Source organism: Ambystoma mexicanum, chromosome 9 (assembly GCF_040938575.1).
Source record: "Ambystoma mexicanum isolate Mex_15411 chromosome 9, UKY_AmexF1_1, whole genome shotgun sequence".
Lineage (NCBI taxonomy): Eukaryota > Metazoa > Chordata > Amphibia > Caudata > Ambystomatidae > Ambystoma > Ambystoma mexicanum.
Genome location: NC_090931.1, coordinates 1,008,331,256 through 1,008,356,264, shown reverse-complemented (window position 1 = coordinate 1,008,356,264; position 25,009 = coordinate 1,008,331,256). Strand labels below are relative to the sequence as shown.

The 25,009-nt window shown below is 41.7% G+C and overlaps 1 protein-coding gene across 2 annotated transcripts in view; it reads right to left on the bottom strand.

The window, feature by feature from the left end:
* Positions 1-25,009, bottom strand: part of STK39 (serine/threonine kinase 39) — a 2,038,823-nt gene that overhangs the window by 906,507 nt on the left and 1,107,307 nt on the right. For both annotated transcript variants that reach the window (XM_069616263.1, XM_069616262.1), the window contains exons 9-10: positions 14,859-14,907; positions 14,684-14,749 (exon numbers count right to left, since the gene is read on the bottom strand). In XM_069616263.1, coding sequence (XP_069472364.1) covers positions 14,684-14,749; positions 14,859-14,907 — 115 coding nt within the window. The remainder of the gene's footprint in view (positions 1-14,683; positions 14,750-14,858; positions 14,908-25,009) is intronic.

Here is a 25,009-nt window from a genome sequence, read left to right as displayed (position 1 = left end):
CTTCAGATGATCTTGAATTCTGTTAAAACTCCACTGTGATATAGATACTACTCCTGCCCTCAGACAATATTGACTCCTGATCAAGCAATGTGTTTCTTTGAAGACGCTTTGCATAGCTCATCAGCCAGCCAAGAGAGTGGTTCTCCTTCCAGGGGCACTGATCCCTTTGGTCTTGGTTGTGGTCATTTCTGCCCAGGATTGACTCCTTAAATGGGTTCCCCATATATTGGGTTATAGGGCCTCAGATGTTTTATCACCACTGTGTTAAATTCTTGACTGCTGACACAATGGGAAAGTCCCACCCTTTTTCTCCTCTGGCCCTACATCACACAGCAAGTGGTGGAACCCAGCCCCCATGGTTCCTCTAGCTCCACCAGTAACAGCTAACAGGATAAGGACACATTGTTTTCATCATCTTCAAATTATAGACACAAAACAATTAGAGTAGGGCCTCACATGCTACAAGGGCTGCAAGGTTGATCTAATATTTGCTCAGAGAAATATATTTTCATGACATCCTGCCCCATATAAGGGCCCCAACTATTACAATCGTATCTGTCATGTTTGTGAGGATTCATCAGATATCGACACTTCCCCCAGAGGAGGAGCCCCTTTCCATGAGGTCAGGGAGGTGAGGCCACTGCCCAATAGTCCCCTTAGGGTGGTACAATACGGGAGAATCTCATGGGGAGGGACTCTCCCGTCCCCATAAGGAGGACAAACACATGGGTAGAATTAGGCACAACATCCCCAAGTTAACCTTCCCAAACCCTTTGCCACCTTTTAGCCAATCTTCACTTGCGAACACTTCCATCTGCTATTGTAGCATTATACCATTTACGAACTCTAGTACTGAGATGAAGAAGAATAACTGGGAGGCAGGTACTGACATGAAAAGGATGCACTGATGCAGGAAGAGCACATCTGTGAACTCAGAGGCACTTTATAGCCTTCCAGGAAGAACCATAGCTGTACGGACTTCAAAAACCTAAGATGGAATTGACATGAATTCAAGCCTTCCCCAGAGCAACAGCATTCATGGAAGCTGTTTTGGCATGGGAGATTCAAAGGGTTGGAGACCAGAACCCCATTGGCGGAGAAGACGTGTCTCTACCTGGTCTGAAAGAAGACCCCGCAATAAGCAGGTGAGGCAGTAGCACAGCCTCCAGGAGGAGGTGGATAAGGCAGTCCATAATGAGTGCAAGGAGCCAATGCTGCAGCGACCCAAAAGCCACCGGAAGATGCCAAAGAGCAAAACAAGGCCAGTGCAGACTCCAAGAGAGACCGGAGCCTGGCACGAAGAGTCCAAAAGATAAAGGAGAGAGCGGGCTTCCCGGTGGGGGCACAAGAGGGTCCTAGCAACCGAATAATGGCACAGAGGCAGTCTTCTGAAAATACATTATCCCAATTTGGAAGGTCAATCCATCATAGCTTCTCCCACCTAGTTGCACTAAAGACCCCGAATCTCAATGGGGGCACACCCTCACCGCTTATATAAGATTCATAAGGAAAAATCTAACAGACCTGTCCGAGGCGACCAGATGAGACGTTCATTCTAAAGTATGTGACAAGCCCATTAAACTAGCAGGGGCCTGCCCTGAGAAGCCATCTGAGGAGCCAGATGATGCAATCTATTGTCATCTGGCAGCAATCCAACAGGAAACTTGGGAGTCAGAAGAATGAACGTACACCAAAGAGGAGGAGTTAAACGTGACTGGAAGATTTTTTTTTTTTTTTTTATTTCAGCCCAACTCCTGGAACATATATCACTGCAAATAACCTGTTTGCATGGAGACCAAGACATCTACGGCAAGGACAAAAGAGGATGTGGGGAGAGTAAGAGAGCAGAACAGACAGGAGACTTTGGCATAGATTCGGAGAGCAGGAAAGTAAACCTAGTGCAAAGTAAGAGTCGAGGTAAGGAAAGTGAGCATGATGGAGTTACCCTAGTGGAGTATACAGGAGGAGGAGGAGGAAAGATACAGATAGCCCTGCTGGAAAGGGCCTGAGAGAGAAAAGTGGTTGGGAACGATTTGGAGTTGAGGGGGAAGAAACAGTGCGGGGAGGGACAGGAGGAAGGTAAGAAAAGAGAACATAAAGCAGATGACACAGAGGACAAATAAAAGATAAAGGGAGCAAGAGAAAAAAGAATGTAAGGAAGACCTCGGCATAGAGAAAGAGAGGTTAAGGAAGCATAAATGCAGACTCAACCAGAGAAGAAGAAGCAGGCCAGACCATCTCAGGCATTGCAGCAGAAGTAAAAACAGGGCACAGGGGACAAAAGAAGAAGGGTGTTCAGAAGGGAAGTAGTGACGTTCTGAAAATTGAGTTTTTCAATCAGCGCTGGTAACAGCTGGATGGACCACTTGTCAGTATTTTGATGAACAACCAAAAAGTTCCCTGTGCCCATTAAAACAAGAGAAACATGACCTATCGATGGCAAGACCTGAAATAATTATGAACCCCCACCAGTCCATAAGGTTGTTGGAATCATCTAATGAAACTGCAGCATCCTTATTTCATGCACAGGTAGTGAAAACTTGACCTCAACAGCAGAAACAGAACAGATAAAAACCAGTCGTGAAAGAAGTGCAGGGAACATTTAACAAACCCCTGACTCAAACAACTTTTGTTTCACCCCCTTGAGGTGAATCCTCAAAGGAGTCAGGGTTGATCTGGCAGTCTGTGGGTCACAAGAACGTTTTCAGTTCATGTTGGTTAATTCCTTTTCTTTAATGCAGTCCATCCAAAAACCATGAGATACCTTTGTTGAAAAATATACTTGTTGAACTCTTTTTTTTGAGTCCCAAATGTATTATTATTCCCTATCTACCCAGACATGAAAACTGCTTAAATAGTTACTTTGCAGGGTGTGGTTTCATAATTCTACCGTCTGGAGCCCTGGAAGCTGTGTGTGATGCGGACGGGGCGCAATGGAGGAGTGGAGCAGGATCATTGTTTGTTCTGCCTAGGTGAGCAGGACCTGACTCAAGCGAGCAAAGAACTCTCCTGTTGAGGCCTGCTCACAGCAGTGGGCACATTCGAAATTACAGCACCACAGACAACATTATTTTGTCACTGCCAGGGAGGAAAAATTGGCTGTTGTAGCTAAAGAAATATTTAAAAAAACATTAACACTGAGGAAATGGACTGCTTTAGCCACAACTACTAAACAGCACCACTACCGAGGAATAAATGGGCACACAAATTCACCCGCAAAGCCCATGCCTATGAGAGGCAGGCTAAACTAACCCATGGCAGCCACCACAGGCAGAGCACGGTTTTTGTAGCCGGTGTAAAAGTGGATGATAGATAGACCAGGACTGACACTTTAAGTCTCATAGACTAACAGGTATGAAAAGGAAGGTGTGGGGGATAAAGGGGGTATGGGTAAAGAGAAGGACAAAAGCCCAGGGGAGAGTTGTGATTAGGGGTCTGTATAAGGATTTTCAGGTCAGGGGGATGCCAAGAAGGGGTATTCTTAAACCCGATTAATAGATGGGAAAACCACTGCGAGGGAAAGGTTAAAAGGTGGGCAAGTCATACAGATAATATTCATGTTGTCCTCAGTTGTTTTTTTAATATAATTGCCCATTAGGACTAAAACCTCCATCCCTGTGTACTGTGTACTGTGCCATATCTTTCCATCAGAATGTTTGTGGCCCTTCTCCTGTTTGTATTGATATATTCGTGTTACAGGTTGATCAGCGTATTTGCTTCTCCGTTTGGGGTAGGAGGATGGGGTGGTTCCAGTGTGGTCCATCCCAGGTCTGGGGTAACGAAGGTGAACCTTGACCCCAGACCATTTTATTGCAATCATTATTATTTTCTTTGAAAATACTATCATTTACCTGACCCACTGATATATCCCTATGCTTACCCTGTTCAGACATATAGCTATAAATGTTACCAAATTAACATTGGAAAGCCTTACAGGGACTGAGTCAGCCCTCTATCAATGGGTGGGGCTGTCTGCTGCCCACTTGTAAGTGCTGACATGACACGTGATCGTGCTGACATGACACGTGATCTCCGCGGCAGGGGCCTCCCTCTGGAACAGCCTTCCTGCCTCCCTGAAACTTGAGGAGAACCATCTCCGGTTCCGGAAGCACCTCAAAACCTTCCTCTTTGCTTCTACTTTCTCTCTCCCTCTCCCCTGCTGAACAGCTAATATCCTTCACTGAAACTGCACTGATTCTGCAACTGGACCACTCTTAACGGCCTCGGTCCTGGGCCCAGCCACTCTTCACTTGCACTGATGCACTGGAACCCCTCTGCACTGCGGGACTGTCTCTGTATCCCTACAGCCCCCCCCCTTTCCCAGCACTTGTTCTGCACTTACCTTGCACTTGCCACCAGCTGGCCCTATTTATTTATTACTTTATGCCACTTACCTTGTACTGCACTTCCCCCCTCCCCTTCCCCTTGCACTTTTCCCCCTCCCCCACCCCTGCACTTGCGCGATCTGAATGATACCTGGCCTAGTAGGATCGTTGTCTGTCTCCCCTTGTTCCTCCCCTCCCTGCCTCGTCGCGCCTTGAAACACCTGTGTATAGGCGCGTTACAAATGCCATATCATATCATATCATATCATATGTGATTGGTCACATGCTATGTTCACCCCAAACTGCTTTGAAGAGTTGAAGACACCACTGTTGAAATTTAAAGTAGATTGCTCAAATGACTATTGGCTGTCCACATCTAGAAAACAAATATTAAGCATAGTTAGAGGTGAACACCTGTAGGCGTGCAACAGCATTCCAAAGGCCCTTAATGCAGATGTCAATGAGGGGATCTTAAATTGTGTACTGACAGCTGTGCTGGGCTCACAAAAAGAGTTCTTAAAAATAGAATGCCAATTACAAGTTCAACTGAATATAAAGTGGACTGGTTGATCCACAACAAGAGTCGTTTAGTGCATTCATAAGTGACCCGTTACATAGAAATACTATTTTGACTAAAACAATACACGTTTTGGTTCAAAGGTAACGTGACACAGGGCAATACACAGCAGAACATGGCTAACGTTGGCAACCCAATGCATGTTGTTGATATACAGATAAACAATATGTGGAGATGTTAATGTACCCAAGATTCTGAGAACTAGAGACACTGAGTTGCTGTAGGTCAGAGGAACTTATGCATTCCAAGAGTCATTGCTGTTTTAAACTTGGCATGTGTAGTGCAATCCAGGAATGTACACCCTTACCCCCAGAATGTACAGCTTCTTGAATGTGAAGTTCATCCAGGAACTCCTGGTCTGAGACCCGGCATGAAACATTGGTGCGTCTTGTGCAATACAGGACCTTTCACTTTAAATCCTAGGATGCACAATATCTCGAATTCACAGTGTTCTCATTTGGTTACAGAAATTCAGGTTCTTAGTTCCAGCAATTTCTTGAATGGTGAATTTCCCTTTCATATATGGAATACTGTATTCAAAGAAACAAAGAGGCTCATTTTCCTTATGCATTACAGGAATATATATGTATAAAATGCATGCGTAAACATTTTACACACAGATTTTTCACTACTCCTCATTGTCCTTCATTTGTATGGCCGAGAGTGGGCATGGAATGGAATACCCATTTTACCCCCCCCCAACCTACATACTACATACAAATGGGACAGCATGTATGCCAGCATGACATGTTCATTCTGGCATACATGCTGTGTGTTACTATGGAATCCACTGGCTTTTTACACCCGCAAAAAGGAATCCATTGAAAACACTGCCTGCTATGCGTAAATGTGAGGTGACATTTACTCTATTTGACCAGTGAAATACAAAAAAAGGTATACAGGCAATTACACCTGTATTTATACTTTTGATTTGCACTTCCCAAGTCAAATGACCAATATTGTAGAGTGAACCTGTTTATACATAACTGCAAACGTAGGCAATACCCTCCATGCTATTAATAGGGGTTTAAAAAATGAGTGGCAAAACTGTTTGTCAACTTGGCCTAAATACTGCAATCCAGTAACTTACATTCTCAATCCCACAAGGATCAGTGGTTTGTTCATAAGTGTATTTCTTCTTTCATCTCCAAGGATCATCTCCCAAGGTTTTATTTTCAGTGTTACTCCTTGGATTTCTTCATGATAATATGTTTTCTCCATTTCTTATCTTTCTTCTAGGTGTTCTATAGCCCTCAGTCCAGGTCCCAGGATTCAGCAATACTCAATGGATTGTTTCCTGTCAATTTGACCTTGCCATTTGTTCTTGCCTTCAAAGGTACTCTAGGGTTGCCAACCGAGGTCCCAGGCTTTCGGCATTACTCCTTGGATTTCTCCTGTCCGGGTACATTCTTCTAAGTGAGGTCACCCTAGCATTCCCTCTCCATCTTCACTTTACTTTAATGGCACTCGTCTTTCTCATGTGTTCCACTCTTTATTGCTTTCCACAAGTCTCCGGTGGTTTCTACTCTCTGTGCAGACACTGCACCAGGCAGAGATTCTCTGCTACACCTAGATAGATTCTACTGTCTTTCTTTCCAGGACACATTAGAACATGTTCTCATAAATGATGCACCGTGAAAAAGGCAACAATAGCAAAATGCAAATGGAGTGTCAGTCAATAATGATGCCACTTAACTAACGGAAGAATGCACAGTAAAGTGAAATACACCTTTTCACATCACAATAAGCTGTTCAGCAACTAATAGAATGTGTAGGTGTTACGTTAGATTATGAACTATAGTCTACAGTCTGTATACATTAATCTATATGTATATTAGTTTGTGAAAATATGTTGGTTGATGGTTAACGACCCCAATCTGTCTCATCAGTGAAATGGGCTCAAAAGAATACAACAGTTAGCCAGTTTCCAATGCAATTATATTAGGGAAAACAACTAGAGAATGGCAATATGCACACCCAGTTACAACATGCAATGCACGTTTGGGAATCCAATATTTAAAATGTGAACATTGTTTAAGAAAAGTTACATTACTTGATTATTACTTTTAGGATTATAGTTTTCAAATTCTAGAATTTCCCCGTTTTGATGTCCAGTGCCCAAATAGAACATTACCACAGTAAGTTATCACCAGGTTGTGCGCTTGGGCCATTGTGCACAGTTCACATAATTCTATCCTCACAACGCTGGCTCTGCCTATCAACCTTACAAGATAGAACAAGCATTGGCAATGCCAACAGTTTGGGATTTTGTGTAGACACGGGAACAGCACTTTACAGGCACGGCCATAGTGGTATTAACTGGCCTTTTATGGTAAGAAGTGAACAATTGTGAAAACACCTGGGCATCCAATAGCAGTGCCTGACAAATGCCTACTACTTACACTGAAGCCAAACCTGTTTGATTTGCCAAAGCTTGTTTTTACAGGACTTCAGTGAAGGACACACATAGTGCTTATACATCGACTGCCTGAAGGCATACTTGGTTATGGCAATTTTATTACAACCGTAGTGGGTTGACAACTCCAATTAAGTCATTAACTCTCAGAAGACTGCTTTGAAAAAACATTGGCAGGCACTTTGAGTGAAAAGTTTGATGGTAAGAATTGAATAAAGTGAGCCCAAAGAGGTCCTATCAGGAGGTGTTTTGGACAGGGAGAGGCAATAACTGGGTGGCAATGGCCATAGGGATTAACATGGCCATGGGCAGTCAATGGGTGGGCAAACACCCAAACAACACCTACAAGCTTTATGTCCCTCCTCATATGCCATTACTCCATATCTGCAAGCGCCACCAAATAGCCCAAAGTAACACATGGCTGCAAGTTTGTTCTGCAGTACTACCCAACTACAGAAGCACAGCATGGCATTTCACTGTTAAAACTAGTTTACATCTTCAGTGCTGACCTTTGGTAAAGTCACATCAAAACCATCGTAAATCGGCCATAGGCCAAAAGTGTCTATTTTCTCTGACAAGTGCATGATTGTGATGATGCGCCTCAATTCCATTTAACTTGTCTGTGGTCCAGTATAAACGCCAAATGGGACAACATATTCGGACCAGTTCACAAAAGAATTCATGGGGACATGTTGCTTATTTTTAAATGCGACCTTCCCATTGAAAAGATATTTTGTAAATGAGGCTCTCCTGCTTTACAGAAGGCATGCATAGCGAGCTGCTGCAATCCATAGGTAAGTGTGCTGGGGAGGGTGACATTCACATATGCAGTGGTCGAAGTGGGCAGGAGCAGTTGGTAGTTGTGCTCCTCGACTTTATTTTACTGTTCCTATACTTTTATTTAAAAAAATAAACTGTTGCGGAATGGTTTCGTTTTAAAATAAATGTTTAGAAAGAAGTTGAAACTTGCACTTCAGTGCATTGCACTGAGCACTTCCCTTAAACTGCAGGTGTGTTTGTTTGGGCGTCTGGATTATGTAATAATGTAATTAGTTCACTTGTACATAGCCTTGTGCTTGCCTGAGGTGCCAGTGATATAGTCTCATTCCAAAAGGAACATCTCTGTTAGTTATTGTTGGAACCAAAGTGTTAAAGAATGTTGGTGGTCAAATTGAGCAGTTGATGTGCTCACCAGAGAAGGGAGCTGCAGCATCCTACAATCTCTTAATAAAGCCTTTAAGAAATATTTCAAGAGCATGTTCATTACCTTGGAACATGACACTGGTGACGAGGATCGATCACCGCCCTGGGATCTGAATGAACTCACGTGAAGAGAGGGCTCCCTGAAGCGGTACAGTGGAGAATCAGAAGAATCCAGGTGTGCAGCATGACAGCTCAGCTGGTCTGCATGTCTCGAGTTCCTCGAATTGGGAACTCGCTTCACCCCAGGAGGACAGATTAAAGAGGGCAGTCTCTGGTAAACGAAGTCGATAAGCGAATTCGCGACACGCGCGCTCCCCTCGCAGCAGCGCTTGGCCCCATATATGCAGCGAACTCCAGCGAGCAAACTGGACATATAAGAGTAAGGGACCACTGTACGTGGATGTGCGTAGTGGCATTTTGGTTGCCACGGGAACCGTCAACAAATTCATAATGCAGAGATGCTTGCATTAAACGTGTAAATGAAACGCCATGTTCCACTCAACGAAAGCACAATTGACTATTTTCTTTTCCTAAGCGCGTAAAAGCATCTGCACAAAGCAATAGTTGGTGCTTAACATAAAAAAAGGGGGAAGAAGTGCAAAGGTTCATTGGACAGCTGCACATTTATCACCGACCATTTCAAGAAACTTGGCCTGGTTCAACATTTAAAAGCACGAAATGCATGATTCTCTGAACAAACAAGGATTGAGTGATAAACAAGATTTGAATTTGGATGCAGTCCCTGGTTCCATAAAGCCAAAGCAAGGACATCATTTTTTTTTTTAAAAAGCGGTCCATCCTCATGGCAAACATACCAGGACCAGCGATATTCCTTCCTCAAGGGTGTGGTGATCGATGGATGAAATGGAAAGAATGGAAGGAGGTCTTCTTGAAATCCACATTAGCAGTATATGTCCCTAATTATTCAGTTGATAGGAAAGATGCTCTAATGTTCCACTACATTGGTCATGGTGGACAAGAAGTTCTAAAGAGGCTACCTGAACTAACAGGAAAAGAGGGCGCAACATGAATGAATTTGACATTAGTTTATGGCAGCACAGCAAACACTTTGAAGTTAAAGAAAATACAATATTGCCAAGGTACAGGTTTGCAACAAGGGAATAAAGGAGAGGTGAGACTACTGAAGAGTTTCTCACAGCTTTGACGGCATTGGCTGTGAAATGTCAATTCAAACCATGTTGTAAAGAATAGCATCTGAGAGACCAACTCATGATAACATTTACAGTAAATAAAATAAGAGAAGAACTAATGAAAGAAAAGCACGCAAATTTGGATAGAGCTATTGAAATAGAAAAGAATGTCAAACACAACTACAACTGCATTAAGGAACTGTCCAAGGAAGGGAAACCCATCGAGAGTAAAAAGAATAGTCCAGAAAGGTTTGGAGACAAGTTTAGTGAAAAATGGGAAAGACAGATTTGGAAGAAGAGGAGACATTTTCAGCAGAAACAATATGGAAGAATATAAACCCAGGGGAAGATGTTTTCAAAGTTACTGAGCATCCTATATGGGAGCTGCACTCCAAGGGGATCTAGTGGATGTTACAGATGCAACAATATTAATCATTTTGCCAGAGATAAACAATGTATGGCCAAATCTGTAGAGTGTAAAAGATGTGGAAAGAGGGGACACATCTCTAAATGTTGCAGATATTGGGGTGGGGAAGTAGGGAATATCGAAGTCGATGATGTGAGCAAGATGATGTTGAAGTATGTGAGGGATTCAACATCATACATGTGGTAGATGCAGTCAATGCCATTAATGAGGTAAAGGTAAAAATTGGAATAAATGCAACTGGAATTGCAATGTTGGTGGATGGTGGGGAGGATTACACGCTAATCAGTAAAAAGACCTGGCAAGAAAGCTTCAAAAGTTGTACATTGAAAGAAGTGAAAGTCAAAGCCAATGCATATGGAGAAAACCCCATTGTCATTATAGGAGAGCTTGATGCTGAACTATCATTTGAGAGAAATGTGGTTAAATATAAAGTATATGTAACAAATGTGCGAGGAAATCTACTCTCTTGAAGCTGTCAAGCGAGTTTGGGGATGAAATTGGACCCCAATCATTGTGAACAAGTGTTTAGTGAATGTAATATAATAGAATATACCCAAGAAATGGAAATGAGTGGAGGAGAGTGTGATAAAGATGAAATAGATAAGTGGGCCCCCAATCTGTTTAAGGATTGTGAGGGATGTTTGAACAAATGTGTCCATAAGATAAGGTTAAAAAGAATGCAATTCCGTTTGCTGCAAAACCTAGCACAGTGCCTTTGGTGCACAAAATGAAAGTAAAAGCAGTAATTGAGAGGATGTTGAAGGCGGGTGTAATTGAAAAGGCGGAAGCCTCTAAGTGGGTCAGCCTCATAATTGTGGTGAAGAAGGCGAATGGCACAATTCAATTATGCATAGACCTTAGAGAGGTTAACGAAAATGTCATCACAGATAGATTTCCTTTGCCAAACATCAATGAGATAATCACTGATCTTAATGGTTCCAAAATATATTTGTTGCTAGATTTACGCTCTGCATATCATCAAGTGAAAATGCACCCTTCATTCTACGATGTTCTCACATTTATAATGCATATGGGCTTGTTTAAGTGTGAAAGAATGCCTTTTGGGCTAATTTCTGCTGCCAGTGTTTTTCAGCGTGCTATGCATAATATTTTAGGAGGCATGCGCAGCATCCCATTTTATCAGGATGACACGTGGTGTGGGGCAAGATGTCAAACAACATGATGACAGACTCATCCTCGTATTGAGGAAACTGGAAGATGCAGGTCTGACCTTAACATTGATGAACTGCAAGTTCAGCAAGGGGCAGGTAAACTGTCTAGGCTACAGCATTTTTGGGGAGGGTGTGAAACTGAAAGGAAGCACAGTACAAGCCATCACAGACATACCTACCCCAACAAATAAGAATGAGGTATCTTCATTTCTAGGACTGATTGAATATTATGGAAAGTTTGTCAGAGGGTTGGCAAGTAAGGCTGTAAATTTGAGGAGATTGACAAGGAAGGGTGTTGTGCTTATATGGAGTGAGGATTGTCAGAAAGAGTTTGAGTCAGTAAAAGTAGACATAACAAGGGCTCCCGCTTTGCAAGGCTTCAGAAAAGATGCTAAAACTGTAGTGTACATGGTTGCATCAGAAAGTGGGCTTGGTGATGTGTTAATGCAGGAAGTAGGCATGAGACAATATACTGTGGCGTATGATTCGAGGTCCCTAAAAGAGATGGAAAGTTGCTATTCTGTTACTGAACAAGAAGCGCTGGCAATCATTTTGGTTATTGTGAAATGTAAGGTGTATCTGTATGGTAGGAAGTTTGTAGCCCGCACAGATCACAAGCCTTGTGTGGTGATTTCTAACAGAAAAGGATTGGATGGGGTATCCATGCATATCTCAAGATGGATCACTAGGTTGGAAGGTTTGGAGTTTGTTGTGGAGCACGTCCATGGAAGAGATAACATGGTAGCAGATGCTTTATCTAGGAGACCGTTGTTGGTAAGTGACGAAATTGAAGTCTTGTATGAAAAGGAAATTAAGGACATTTTTGTTGTAGAAGAGGCTCATCACGAGTAAGAGTGGTTTGCGGCATGTGATGAGGATGCGTTTATCAAGAAGTTAAGAGGAAGACACTAAGGAGATGGAAGTGCAGTGTGGAGGGAGAAATCAGAGAAACGATAAGGGAGTATACAAGAGTGAAAAATTTGCTGTTTGTATTAGACAGTAGGCTGTGCCGATATCAGTTTTTGGTGGTGCCTAAGGGCAAGCGTGAGATGGTTGTGGATCTTGCGCATAGATCACACATGGGAATCAGCATGGCCAAGGTGCTTATAAGAATTGATTGTTGATGGCCAGGGATAGTTAGATTTATTGAGGGGAGAATTAAGGAGTGTGAACAATGTATAGACAGTGACAAAGTGTTGAAAACAAGAGTGCCTCCCATGATGATTCCGCAGAGTCCCTATATGGTGTGGGATACCATAGCTTTTGATTTGTTGGGTCCATTACGTTGTGGTGGTACACAAGGTGCATATGTCATAGTAGTGATGCACTTACTCACAAAGTAGCCAGAAGTTGGCATAATCAGAGGCATCAACTCAAAAAATGTGATTGCAGTTCTGGAAAACATATCTTGGAGGGAAGGTTGGCCTGCTGTGTTGGTGTCAGACAATGGTCCCCAATTTGATTCCAATAAATTTCACAGTTGAGCTGATAGCAATGGCATCAAACAGAAAAAAACAGCACTTAATCACCTGCAGAGTAATGGGTGTGTGCAAAGATTCAATAGGACGCTCATGGGTGGAATGTGCATGGCTGTGCAATTTGGTTATCACTGGAAGAAGGAGATGAGCTGGACAGTGTTTCAGTATAGATGTTCTCCTCATCTGGTCAATGGTGTCATTCCATTTCAACTTATGCATGGTCACAACCCCAACACAATGTTGGTACCTGGATGGATGGATCGCAGTAAGATGGCGAGTATAGATCTTCCATCAGTTAAAGAGAAGGTTAGTTTGAGTGGTGAAGATTACAAAGAATGGTATGAGGAGAAACGAGGATACAGGGTGATGAGTGTCAAGAAAGGTGATGAGGTGAGGATAAAACTTTCAAGGTGGTCCAGGAAAATGGATAATAAACCCTCTAAAGTCAGGTGAGTGAGTGTCAATCATGGGAATGCTGTTCAGTTAGAAGGGGGAGAAATTTGGAACAAAGAGCATTTTGTAAAAATGTGAATTGCATATAATCCCTGAACATGCTTTGTAGATCATTCACAGATGTCAGTTGTTTAAATCGTTTTATAGTGAATAAGTCGAATTCAAAAAAGTCTAATGTAAAAATGACTATATCTTTTTTTTCGAATATGTTTTTTTTATTTATTTTTTTAATGGCGGGTCCCCTCCTCCCCCAGTCCCCTGTTTATTTTTACTAGCTAAAGCCAAAAAAACATACAAATAAAAAAACACATTTGAGTTTTTTTTCGACATTTTCTTTTTCGACATTTTTGGATTCGACTTTTTGCATTCGACATTATGACTGGCTACCGTTTAAATCCCCTTACATGGTCCTTTGACCCTCAATTGTTAAACTGAATGTTGGTTTATGTTAAGGAGGTGTGTTATAATGTAAACAGTTCGTGTGTACATAGTTCTTGCTTGCCTGAGGTGCCAGTGATGTTGTCTCATTCCAATTGGAACCTCTCTGTTAGTTATTGTTCTATCTGTTGGATATTGTTGGAAACTATGTATTAAAGAACATTGATGTTCAAATTGAGCAGTTGATGTGCCCACCAGAGAAGGTAGCTCTATCATCGTACAAGCTCTTAATAAAGCCTTTAAGAAATATCTGACCTTGGAACGTGACATATTGCGCGTGAGAGGGGGCGTGGTGATGGAGTTTGTGGGGAGCAGGGGCAGGCCAGCAGGGAATATAGTTCCAATACTTTTGTGCTCTTGGACCACTACACATATTTATTTATTTTACATTTTTAAAGCGCTCACACAGCCTGCGGGCATCCGGGCGCTGTTACAGAAATTGTTTATTTTTTTAGTTGCATAATTGTTTTTTTTTTGGTGTGTTTTAGTTGCATATTTATAACGTGGTTAAACAACCAGAGGTTTCTAAGCGATAATGTCCATTCTCACCATATTCCTTACATGCAATCCGTCCAGCTAGCAGAGACTGTTGTTAACCTCGTTTTATTGAAATGTTAAATATGTAACATTATCGGTTGTCTACAAATGAATACATACTAAAACACATACATGGTCACCAAGAGAGACAGCCATATAGCTTTAAGAATGTCTGCAAGTGTCCACGAAGCCTAAACATGTTTTGGGTGTTAACTCTACCACCCTATAAGAAATAAATCGAATACTGTTCTCACTCTGTTTAAAGGAAAACTATTTAACAACCAAAATAATATTTTACGTGTGATTTTCTAAAACCATCAGAACCTATGTGAAAACATCTTGCTAATCTGATAACATTTTTCTCATTAACGTATTGTTGTGTGCAACTTCGTTTAAACAACTTGACTATTTTCTGTAAAGATATAGAATGGTTGGCGAACAGAAGGGATTCATGAAGGGGCGAGAATGTATAGCAATGCATGCGGTAGAAGTGCAAATTACCTTACCTTTCTACCCCTCTGGTCCATGTTTGGTGTTCTGGTTAGTAGTTTTTCAATTAAGTATTCTCTGTTCTATGAGACAAAATCAAGAAACTACAATGAACTGAAGATATCATAACAAGGTGCTGACCGTAAAAGAACAACACTGTTTATATCCTTTTAAATCATTTAAGCACTGTACCTTGGCTTTCTGGAAAAATTTGCATTTTAAAAGTTCTGCTGCTGTCGGCCTGAAAGATCAATAATACATTAGACGAGAAACAGCAGATTGAATGAACATGTGCAATTGAAACACGTCCTTGAAATTACTATGTCATGTTAATATTAATGGCAATATCACTATTTAGTATTGCATAGCCTTTCAAATATATGGAATAAAGGATACCCTTCCATAAGCTGTAAAGGTATTGCAAGTTACCTAGTAATTATTTGCCCAAGTAGAGGAACGAGTTAAAAGGCCCCCTTCCTAATTCAGGTCCAGATACACCGAGGTGACATGCAATATTGGTTTCAAATACAGAACAAGAGGTACGCGTGTGCCCCTATGCTACATATTCACAGCATCATCACCCCTAAAACTGGGCCTCTGCATCGCTGTGTTGTAAGAGATGTTTCAATTGCTAATATGTCCAATTAATCTCCAGTCAGGAATGTTGGAAAATAAAATCAGACAGCTATGCAGCTTGTAATGTATTGGAAATAGACCGACTGTAAACGCCGGCTTTCCTGTTTGAAAAAACGTGCAAAAATGCTGGGAGTTTCTGGCTCTAGTCTCCTGTACTAAACTCCAGCGGTGCACTAAATGAAAATGCCACTTTCACTGTTGGCTTATCAACTAATGACTCCGCTGTTAAAGGAAGGATGTTCAGGTGAAAGGAATCTGAAATGCTAATCATCACTTTAATTAAGTTTTCATGTGTGACTGCAAATCTGCAAACAGAGCTGTCATTCGCACTGTGTGCTCACTGTCATGCAAAGCATTAGGACAACAGAGTACAACTATAATATTATAACAGGCAAATAGTGATGTCAAAACTAGACTGTACAAAGAAATATCTGTACACAGTTGGATAGAAATATCTCAGGATACCAAAATAACACATACTGTGTATAATTGTGTATTTCCATGCAGATTGCACTCAGGGGAACGCCCATTTGCACACAGCTTCTGGCGAGCTATGTAGCTTCTTTGCACTGGAAAGCGAGAACAGAGCATTGAAATCTGGGCAGACTCAGGTTTCCATGCATGTTCAAGCTTCATACATTTCAGGGAGGCATTCACATGAATGCCTATGGAATCCATTAGCTTAAATCAGGTGCACAAAGCTGACAGATTCTATACGACATCACAACATGTCAGACAGCTTAAAAATAATGTGCTGGCTTAGATGTTTCCATAATCACTGGGTAGAGCTGATAGGAACCTGAGGGTATCCTCACACCTACACCCCTTGGATCATCTTCTCAGGTGGCCCGGGAAAGGTCACCGCTTTTGGATCCAGACCCTGGGGGCGGAGAAGCGATGGAGGACCACCTGTGTGGAGGGTCCTTGAGGATTGGGGAGAGGATATCCATAGGAGAGATATTGTATCCCCCGTTCCCATTATGAAGACCAGCCTAACCCTCTCTTGGCCTTCATGGGCTATTGCAACACATTTTCCACATTTCCCATCATTTAACACACTATGGTACTGGGACGAGGAAGAGGCAACTAAGAGTAATGAACACTGGTAGGTCATTGCACTACTCTAGTACTGAGACTAGGAAGAAGCCTGTGGAGAATTGTACAGATCAGGCATGACCCTTTAACTATGGCCAGGCAGTTACACTAAATGACCCACACCTGAGGTCACTTGAAAATCTTCATGAGTATAAGAGCACAGGTAGTTCGAGAAGGAAGGACTTAGGGAGAAACTTGCACCACAGAGAAGAAACGTGCTTGCGGGAAGCAGGATTTGTGACAAGCTGCGTGAAGGGAACCGGAGTGCAACCTAGAGGCTGTGACAATTGGCGAGGTAGAGCGGAGAGCGGGAGCAGGCGGCAATACGGCAGGCCAGAGCAGAAGGGGTCGCGATAGGACCAAAAGCTAAGCAACCGCTTCGGAGGGTCAGGCCACTCACCTGCCCAGAGAGCACTGCTCTGCCTGTGGAGAGAAGGCTGGCAAGTGTGTGCAAAGCCGTGTAACAGGTGGGAGAGGCAGCCTGATCACCCAAGTGAACAAGCAAATGAAGACGCATTAAGAGGAGGGTTGCGTGTCATAAAAGGAACACTGAAAAGACTGGTGAGCCTGCCAGACACCAGTTGGGAAAACGGTGGGTCTAGAAGGTGCAGAGCTCAATGCTAAGAGTCTAATATATTAACGGAACATATAGCATTCTCACCATAAGCTGTTTCGAGAGACTGCTGATATGTCCTGAGAGACCCAAAACTGAATGAAACATACGTGCAGGAGAAACCCTTGAGTTACATAAGGGAGAATACTTGAAATTCTGAATAGCAAAGTGAGTCAGCAATGTATGTGAGTTCCAAATGCACTCTTTTGAATAATGAACAAACTGAAAGAATTATTGAATACCATACATAAATGAAGCATGGTGAAAGTATGTTGAATTAGCATTTCTGAATGCTGCACAGAGATAAAGCGAACGAAGAGAATGCTATGAATGGAACAAAGGCAAAATGGTGCAGGTGGCAAATACCACAAAGTAAGTTGAATGAAATATAAGTGTTGGCAAAGCAATTAAAATCCCAAAAAGGGGGTGAGAAGAGAAGCAAGTAGCAATGGCATAATCAAGTGAATGTTGAGCAAGATAACCCAGATAAAGGGTTGAAAAAGGATATTGCCGGTACACAAAGTTTCTTTTCACTGTCAAGGGAAAGCGGAGGCCAATTGTTGCAAAAGCTGATGAAAAGGGGTATCAGTTGTGTGACCTGTGATGAGTGGACCGTGTGGTCTGTTAACTGTGCCTAAACGAAGGAAACCCCTACATGGGAGCAGTATTAAAGAACAACAGGCAAGAAAGGGTTATCGGTTGAATGACCTGTGATGGGTGGACTGTGTGGTCCATCAACTGCCCCTAGAGCAAGGGCCCTGCCTGGTAAGCAAATGAAAGGAGGAATAAAGAATGTAAACTTTGCATTGGTGAACCAGCGAAAGTATCCTTGGCAAGAAGTTTGGGGAAGATCCCAATCCTTTGAGAATTGGTGCGTTTAAACATTGAACTTCCTAGTTTGAACTTGTGGTAGGGAAACCCAAGAGTTTTGTGTAACTGTCTTGATCTAGGGGAAGAATGCCACACGTTTTGTGGAACTGTCTTGAACTTGGGAAGGGAACCCTGAGAGGTTTGTGGGACTATTTTTAGGCTGGAAAGTAAGCCAGGAGCTGGAAGAAGCTCAGCATTTTGTTTGGAACACTATTTATTTAATTGCTGACATCCCTATATATTGTTTAGCTTTAGTTGTGAGGGCAAGTATACGTTTTGGACACAGACAGACTATTCAATTGAACTCTTTGACTCAGACTGTCCTTTTTTTTGGCTAGGGAAATACCACCTTAGCATAGGGCAAGTTAGGCCTTCAACCATCCTGACGTTTAGTTAAATAAAGTGAGTTTCATTGAATTTTGAATTTGTCATCTGTGTTTTGTTTTCTTGCTTCATGATGGCTTCCCAACATGTATCAAATGTTTATTCCTGTGTTCCAGGCATAGTTGTTATGCCTCCTTTACCACTCCGGCTCTTGTCTTGTCCTAATCTAAATAAATGGTTTGGGAAAAACAACTAAAGCAAAATCTTCTTGTACTGAGACGAAATAGCCTGCATGCTTAGTGGAAAATCTGGATGGCCAGTTACACATTTTTTCTCTTAGATCTTAATGTTGAACATGGTAATATGTTTGTGTCTAATACTCGCTAAACTTTTACGTTTATATTTGTTCTCTTGTGCTTTGAGGACTTTTATCGACTGATCTTAAGTTGGTTGACTGTGATGTCCATGAAGGGGCGGTCCATGAAAATAGGAATGTACTTAAAGCCAATAGGTCTTGCTTTTTGTTCTTAACAAATGATAGTTTGGATTCAAGAAAATATGTAAAAATGTTAGCAACCATTTATCAAAATTGTATTGATCATCAAAATGTAAGATTATAACATTAACAAATGAGGGTACATCCAGGATGAGTAGAAGCCATAGCGACATCCTTGTGGTCCACCTTTATCGCCAGCCCTTGAATCTTGTGTTCATAGTCCGACACAGAATTACAGGCTGGCATTATACAAGTATTGAACTTGCCTCTTCAAGACCAGTTACACCAGGAGAGAACTGGCAGTTTTATAGGGTTACTCACATTGATGTGATTATAGCATGTCAGATGTGTGGGGGTCGAGTAGAGGGAGGTTCAAAGCAAGTGCATTCCCTTTGTCCTCTTCTTTGTGCCCTAGCTATGTTACCCTTAGCACCACATATAATATAAGATACTGCTGTGTGTGTGTTTTGTTATGCCATGCTGTATGGGAGATTTGCCTATATACAGGCATCATTGTCCTTTTTTAGAGTCTACTTCAGAGAATATACAGGGTGCTTTACATCATCTTTAAACTTTTATTATAGTGGCTGGCTAGTTTAATTCTCCTGCTAAATTGGAAGAGATAATGATTAAAACAGTACAATATTGCCTGCCTAGAGAAAAGCAGATAACATTCACTGCCATACTCAAAAATTTAATCATAGTCAGTAATTGTTCAACTTGAATTTGATGATCACGCTGTATTATACTAGGAGCAGGATTTTTTGTTCTTTCATAGAAAAGTTACAATTTGTAATAAAACACAAATTTCGCCCAATGTGTATTCTTTTGCCTAAAATCCCACAGTTCTCTTACAAACATTTTTTTTTTAGAAATCAAATTGTCCGATCATTTTGTGTGTGCCAGCCCGAAGAGTCCCATTGGCTTCAGAAAACGAACTGGAGCATTGTGAAAAACTGACTGGGTTTCACCCAATTTCGAGAATTATTACTTCCTGACTGCTATGCTCTGTCTGAAGCACCTGAACCAGTATTGAGAGATAATGTTGCCAGTAGGGGGGGACCCTTACTACAATTAAGCACTTTCCCCAAATATTCTAGAGCTGGAATTTATAATAGCAAATAACTCAAATTACAATAGGAAGGCTTTTCAGGAGTCAGGAAAAGCCACTAATATGTCAATTCAACCTATTCTCCTTTCAGAATTCTGTTACCACAATTATGATAAAACCTAGGGAAACCACTTTTTTTAAATAAACCTTTAATTCATTACCTCAAATTTAACCACAAATTTAATAAAGATAATGTGCAATGTCTGTGCCTTGTGCAAACATTGTATGTAGAAATGGCAAATTCCCAAATATGGCTCCAAAACAACTCTGTGGTTTAATTAATCCCTATCTTCCTGATAACTTCTATGAATGTGATTAGGGCTGGGAAGCTGCAGGTACATACACAATAGTTCATCTGATGATGGGAGCAAAGAAGAAAGCATTATCCAAAATTCAGAGATTTGTAGCTCTAGTGGAATGTGTTTTTTCAGATATAACAAGTTAGGCACGTATCTTATCAAATAGAAGGCAAAGGCTTGTGATACTATATTTGTTGAAGTCATTAAAATTGGATTGGCTCAATTTTATGCCTCTTATATTTATAGGAATTTAAATTCTTAAATTCTGCCTATGCTAAAAAAAAATTATTTGAACAGGATTGGTCTAACACTATTGATCAGATAGGTTCTTATAAATCGTTTAAAGAATATCATTTGTTCACAAAAAAGCGTTTACCCAGATATGACTACATTACGATATTTCCGTGTAATCATATACGCAAGGTCTTCCTTCGGTTTAAATTTAATTTATTTTACACGAAAGACAGAATTACGTCCTGGACTAGTAATACGTTGTACAAAACGAATAAGAGTTGTAGATTTCCTGTATGAATGAACAGGTGGAAACGCTAAAACATTTGATTTTATACTGTCCGCATTTTAAAGATCTTAGAACTGTTTGTTTTATGGACTTTGTCAATATCAATTTTACTGATTGTTTACCATTCCTATGGGCTCGTATGATGCAAGGAAATCATGAACCGCTTATTAATGCTCTAGGGAGATTTTGCATAGCAATAGAGAAAGAACTCAACAATTACAGTAATCTGATGATATGCATAAATGGGATGCAAACTGAGAGAAGGTAGAATGAATTATTAAAATGATAATGTACTTGTTTTTCTCCACTTTACGATGCAAAGAGGAATAACATTCCTATTTTCTCTCATGTAATGCTATATTCCACTGGTTCTGGCGAGTCCACATTTCTTGGAGATGTTTTCATGTATTTTTATATGTAATGTTGTTTTTTACATGTTTTAAGACATATAATGTAATGTTTGTTTGTTATTTAAAATTTTGTAAAGACTCTGTTACGTTTGTAGTAGAACCATACACAAATAAAACAAATAAAAAAAGAATTTAAATTAGGTTAATATAATACATTCTATTGATGCCACTCAGCAGAAATGGGAATGGGGGTCCAGTACTAGGAGCTACTGCATACAGTCTCTCACACAATTCCTATCAGTTAAACTTGAAAGGGAATTTAGTCATTTCTATATAGAATATGTATTTGCATGTATTTAGCCCTCAAAATTGGTCAAAATGTACCCCAATGCCTACTACCTGTGCTGGTGCTGCCAAATTATACTACGGGAACATATTTCTTGGGGTATTGTTTGTATAACTTTAGGGTCTAGCCTTTCTGGGACCAAGCCAGTGGTGAACATTGATTTATATATGGGAGGGATATACTATTGAATGCTTATATTGCAATGCTTGGGGAAGTTTACCCATATGTAAATGAAAATTTAGAACATTATGAAAATGTATGTCAAACTGGGGAGTGGAGCGATCTGCATCATATGGCAGCCTCTGAAGAGGTGTTGCACATCTACCCAGATAGTAATGCCTAACAGAACACTAGTGTATCTTTGTAGGAGAAGGAGTGTGTCCCAAATTTGGAGTAAAACTTGCTGTGAATCTTTTGGAGTTAATTAATTTACAACTATTGAATGAAATTATGCTAAATAGAAAGATAAAGCATTCTATGGGGATGAAGAATGATACTTACATTTGAGGCCATGCCTCCATCAGAGGAACCTTTTTTTCCCCCGAAGTATAATACCTCCTACATACCCACAATTCTCTAGGTACAAATGGCCTGTCCTCTGGCCAGGAACTGGCAACTTTCCAGTGAAGGTCACTGAGGAGCAATGTGGCTGGCCTCGTAGGCATCTGCGCTAGCGGGGTAGCAGATATTGATCAGGAAGACATGTCTCCTGGATTTCCTGCTGGGCATTCAAAACAGTTGAGCATTCCTTCGTTTTTGGCCATTAAGTAACTCCTGGTTCCCCTGTGGGGCAAGAAGTGCTAATGCAGAGCACACTGAGCTGATGGGCTAGTGCTCATAGGTAAGCAGATCAGAGGCCTTAACGGTGTGAGGGCCAGTCTGGTATGTGTGCCAGAAGTTGTGCGAAAGGGCGTTGTTACCGGTAGCCTGGGATACCGGGTTGCAAGGCCCAACCATTAAGTCTTCCTTGCTCCTTTTGAACCAAAAATGGATCTGGGTTGCCATGGCTCCACTATTGCCTGGTAGGTTGCGTTTGCTCCTTATATGATGGATCTGGCTATTGCAGCAAAGAAGCCTGGTTGGCTAACTGCAGTGTCATACAGGATTTAAGGAAGTGTGGCCTGGTTGATATGGTTACCGGTTGCCGTATAGCCTATGTTCTTCTGGCTGATAGTGTAATCCCTGTGTACGACTTTGTGAGAGTTTTTTTTTATGACTTCCAAATCAAGGAAAGGGAAACACAAGGAGAAAAAGAAACACCTGGAGCTGTCTGAAGGTTTGTCTAGCCCAGAGATAAAGTCAAGTAGGAAGAAGGCAATTAAAAAGAACATGGAGTTGAAATTCTCCCATTCTCCGAAGGAAATCAGCAAGATTATAAAGCAGGCTATCTAAGTGCATAAGGAAATGAGAAAGTTAGAGAAGTCTGCTACTAGCTCCTCTTCATCTTTCACTTCTTCAATGTCAGAATCTGTTTCTTCAGTCACATCAGGGTGATCAGTCTCTGAGGAAGAGGCTGAAGGGAAATATATGGAAAAGGAAGAAGTATAGACTGCGTTATGCCAGGTCGGGGATAGCATGACATTTTCTGAACCTTCTATTCAGGGAGGATCTGCCGATCCTAAAATCAGGCAGTATAAGAACACTCCTTTGATTTTTGAAATAAAATACAAGATCCTGAAGGGGTGAAAGGATCTGCATCACACTTCCATGCCTCTTTTTATGGCAAAGTTGTATCCACTGAAAGGCAAGAAATCCTTTTCCCCCACAGACAACAGAGATTGATGACATTTTATGGGGAAATCATCTATGGCATGTGAAGAAGTGGCAGTCCAGGACCCAGTCAATGAGAAGGCAAACAGCTCAGAAGACTGAGAGACACATCTGGCCCTTTGGGACAATGTATATGGGTCATACATGGCTGAAACTCTTTGGGGGAGCTTTATAAAGTTATGCAGCCCCATGGAAGAAAGATCTGATTATGCACCTAGACTGATAGACATTTAGAAGCAGGTGAAGCTTCTTTCGAATGTATCTTAAAATGTTGTTTCAACAATTGCCATGGCAATGGGGGGCAGTCATCTCAGCCAGACGCCGTGTTCATGTAAGAGATTGGAAAACGGAAGGGCACCAAAATATACAGCTTTGAAGATACCTTTTGATGGGAATAAGCTTTTTGGAGACCTCTTAAAGTCCATAAGGTTTTTTGAGTGGACAAACATGCTGACAAGCTGAGAAAAATGACTTCATTCTTTGCTTTTCGGACACATGTCATCTGGCTGTAAATCCCAGGCTCATTCTTCTGGGAACAGATCCAAGTCTTTTCAGTAACCACAGAGGTGTTGTTCAAGGCCAAAGGCAACATAACCTGCCAGACAATCCATAAAGTCCTAACAACATTCGCTGGTCAGTGGGTAGAAGACGCTGTCACTTTTTTTTCTATTCATGGCCATCCTCAATCTATCCGAGACACTCAGACTGAGCTTAGATCTAAAAGCCTTGAACACATATGTGAAGGGAGAATGATTTCAAGATGTAAACCCTTCAGAAAATAATTCCCCTGATCATAAAGGGAATTGGGTGGTGTCCTTAGATCTCCAGGATGCCCACTTCCATCTGACCAAACACCCCTCCCAACAGAAATACCTCCGATTTGCAGTCAGTGTGAGTCATTATCAATTCATGGTTGATCCAGTTTGGTTAAGAAAGGCTCCAAGGGTCTTGACAAAGCTTGTATCTTCCCTACTGACACATTGGCACCTGGTAAGGATTCAAATGTTCCCAAATCTCAATTGTAGGCTAGTCAAGGCAGATCTTAAGGGGACTGTTCAGGCCCATCTTCTGGTCTGTTGGCCCTTCAGGACTGGGGGTTTCTAATAAATTGGCAAAGGTCCCAACTAGGCCCTTCTCAGGATCTCATCCTCCATGGGGCTGATTTTGTAGTAGAGCAGGAACATGTTTCTCTATCAGGAAAAAGTGTTTTGTCTTCAGACTGCTCTGTTCAAGGTCCCCAAGAGAGATTGGGGTTCTGCATAAGAGCTTCTGGTAGTTCAGGGCCATGTGGCTTTGTGTGTTTCCCGAATCCTTGGGGACATCCCCATCTCTGCCTCCTGGCAGCACATCTCTTGGGTCACTGGATCCCTGTTTCAGAGTCATACTAATCTTGGATACCAGTGTCACATGCCTTACAGAAGGATCTAGAATAGTTGTTGTCCAACAGAAACCAGAGAAGAGGAATCAGCTGGAGCACCACATGCAGACCATCCATACCACATATGCCTGTGGTCTAGGGTGGGGGCCATGCTGAGGTCCATGGCAGTGCAGGAGAAATGAAATATGAAATGATATGGCATTTATAACACATCTGTATGAAAGTGTGTCTAGGCATAGACACAAGACAGGGAGGAGGAAACAAAGGGAGGACAAAACAATGATCTTACTAGGCCTTGTCTCATTCAGATCATGCAAGCGTAGGGAAGGGGAAGGGAAGAAGTGCAATAAAGGGGAAGAGAAGTGCATGTAATCAAAAGTGCAGCTAGTGGGTGGCTAAGTGCAGGCAATCAGAAAGTACAGCCAATGAGTGGCTCATAAATGCAGATGGAGGGACTGTACGGTTACAGATACAGAACACAAAAGCTGGGGGAGCCAAGAGGCATTGTGAGGTGCAACTGGACAGGCAGGGACCT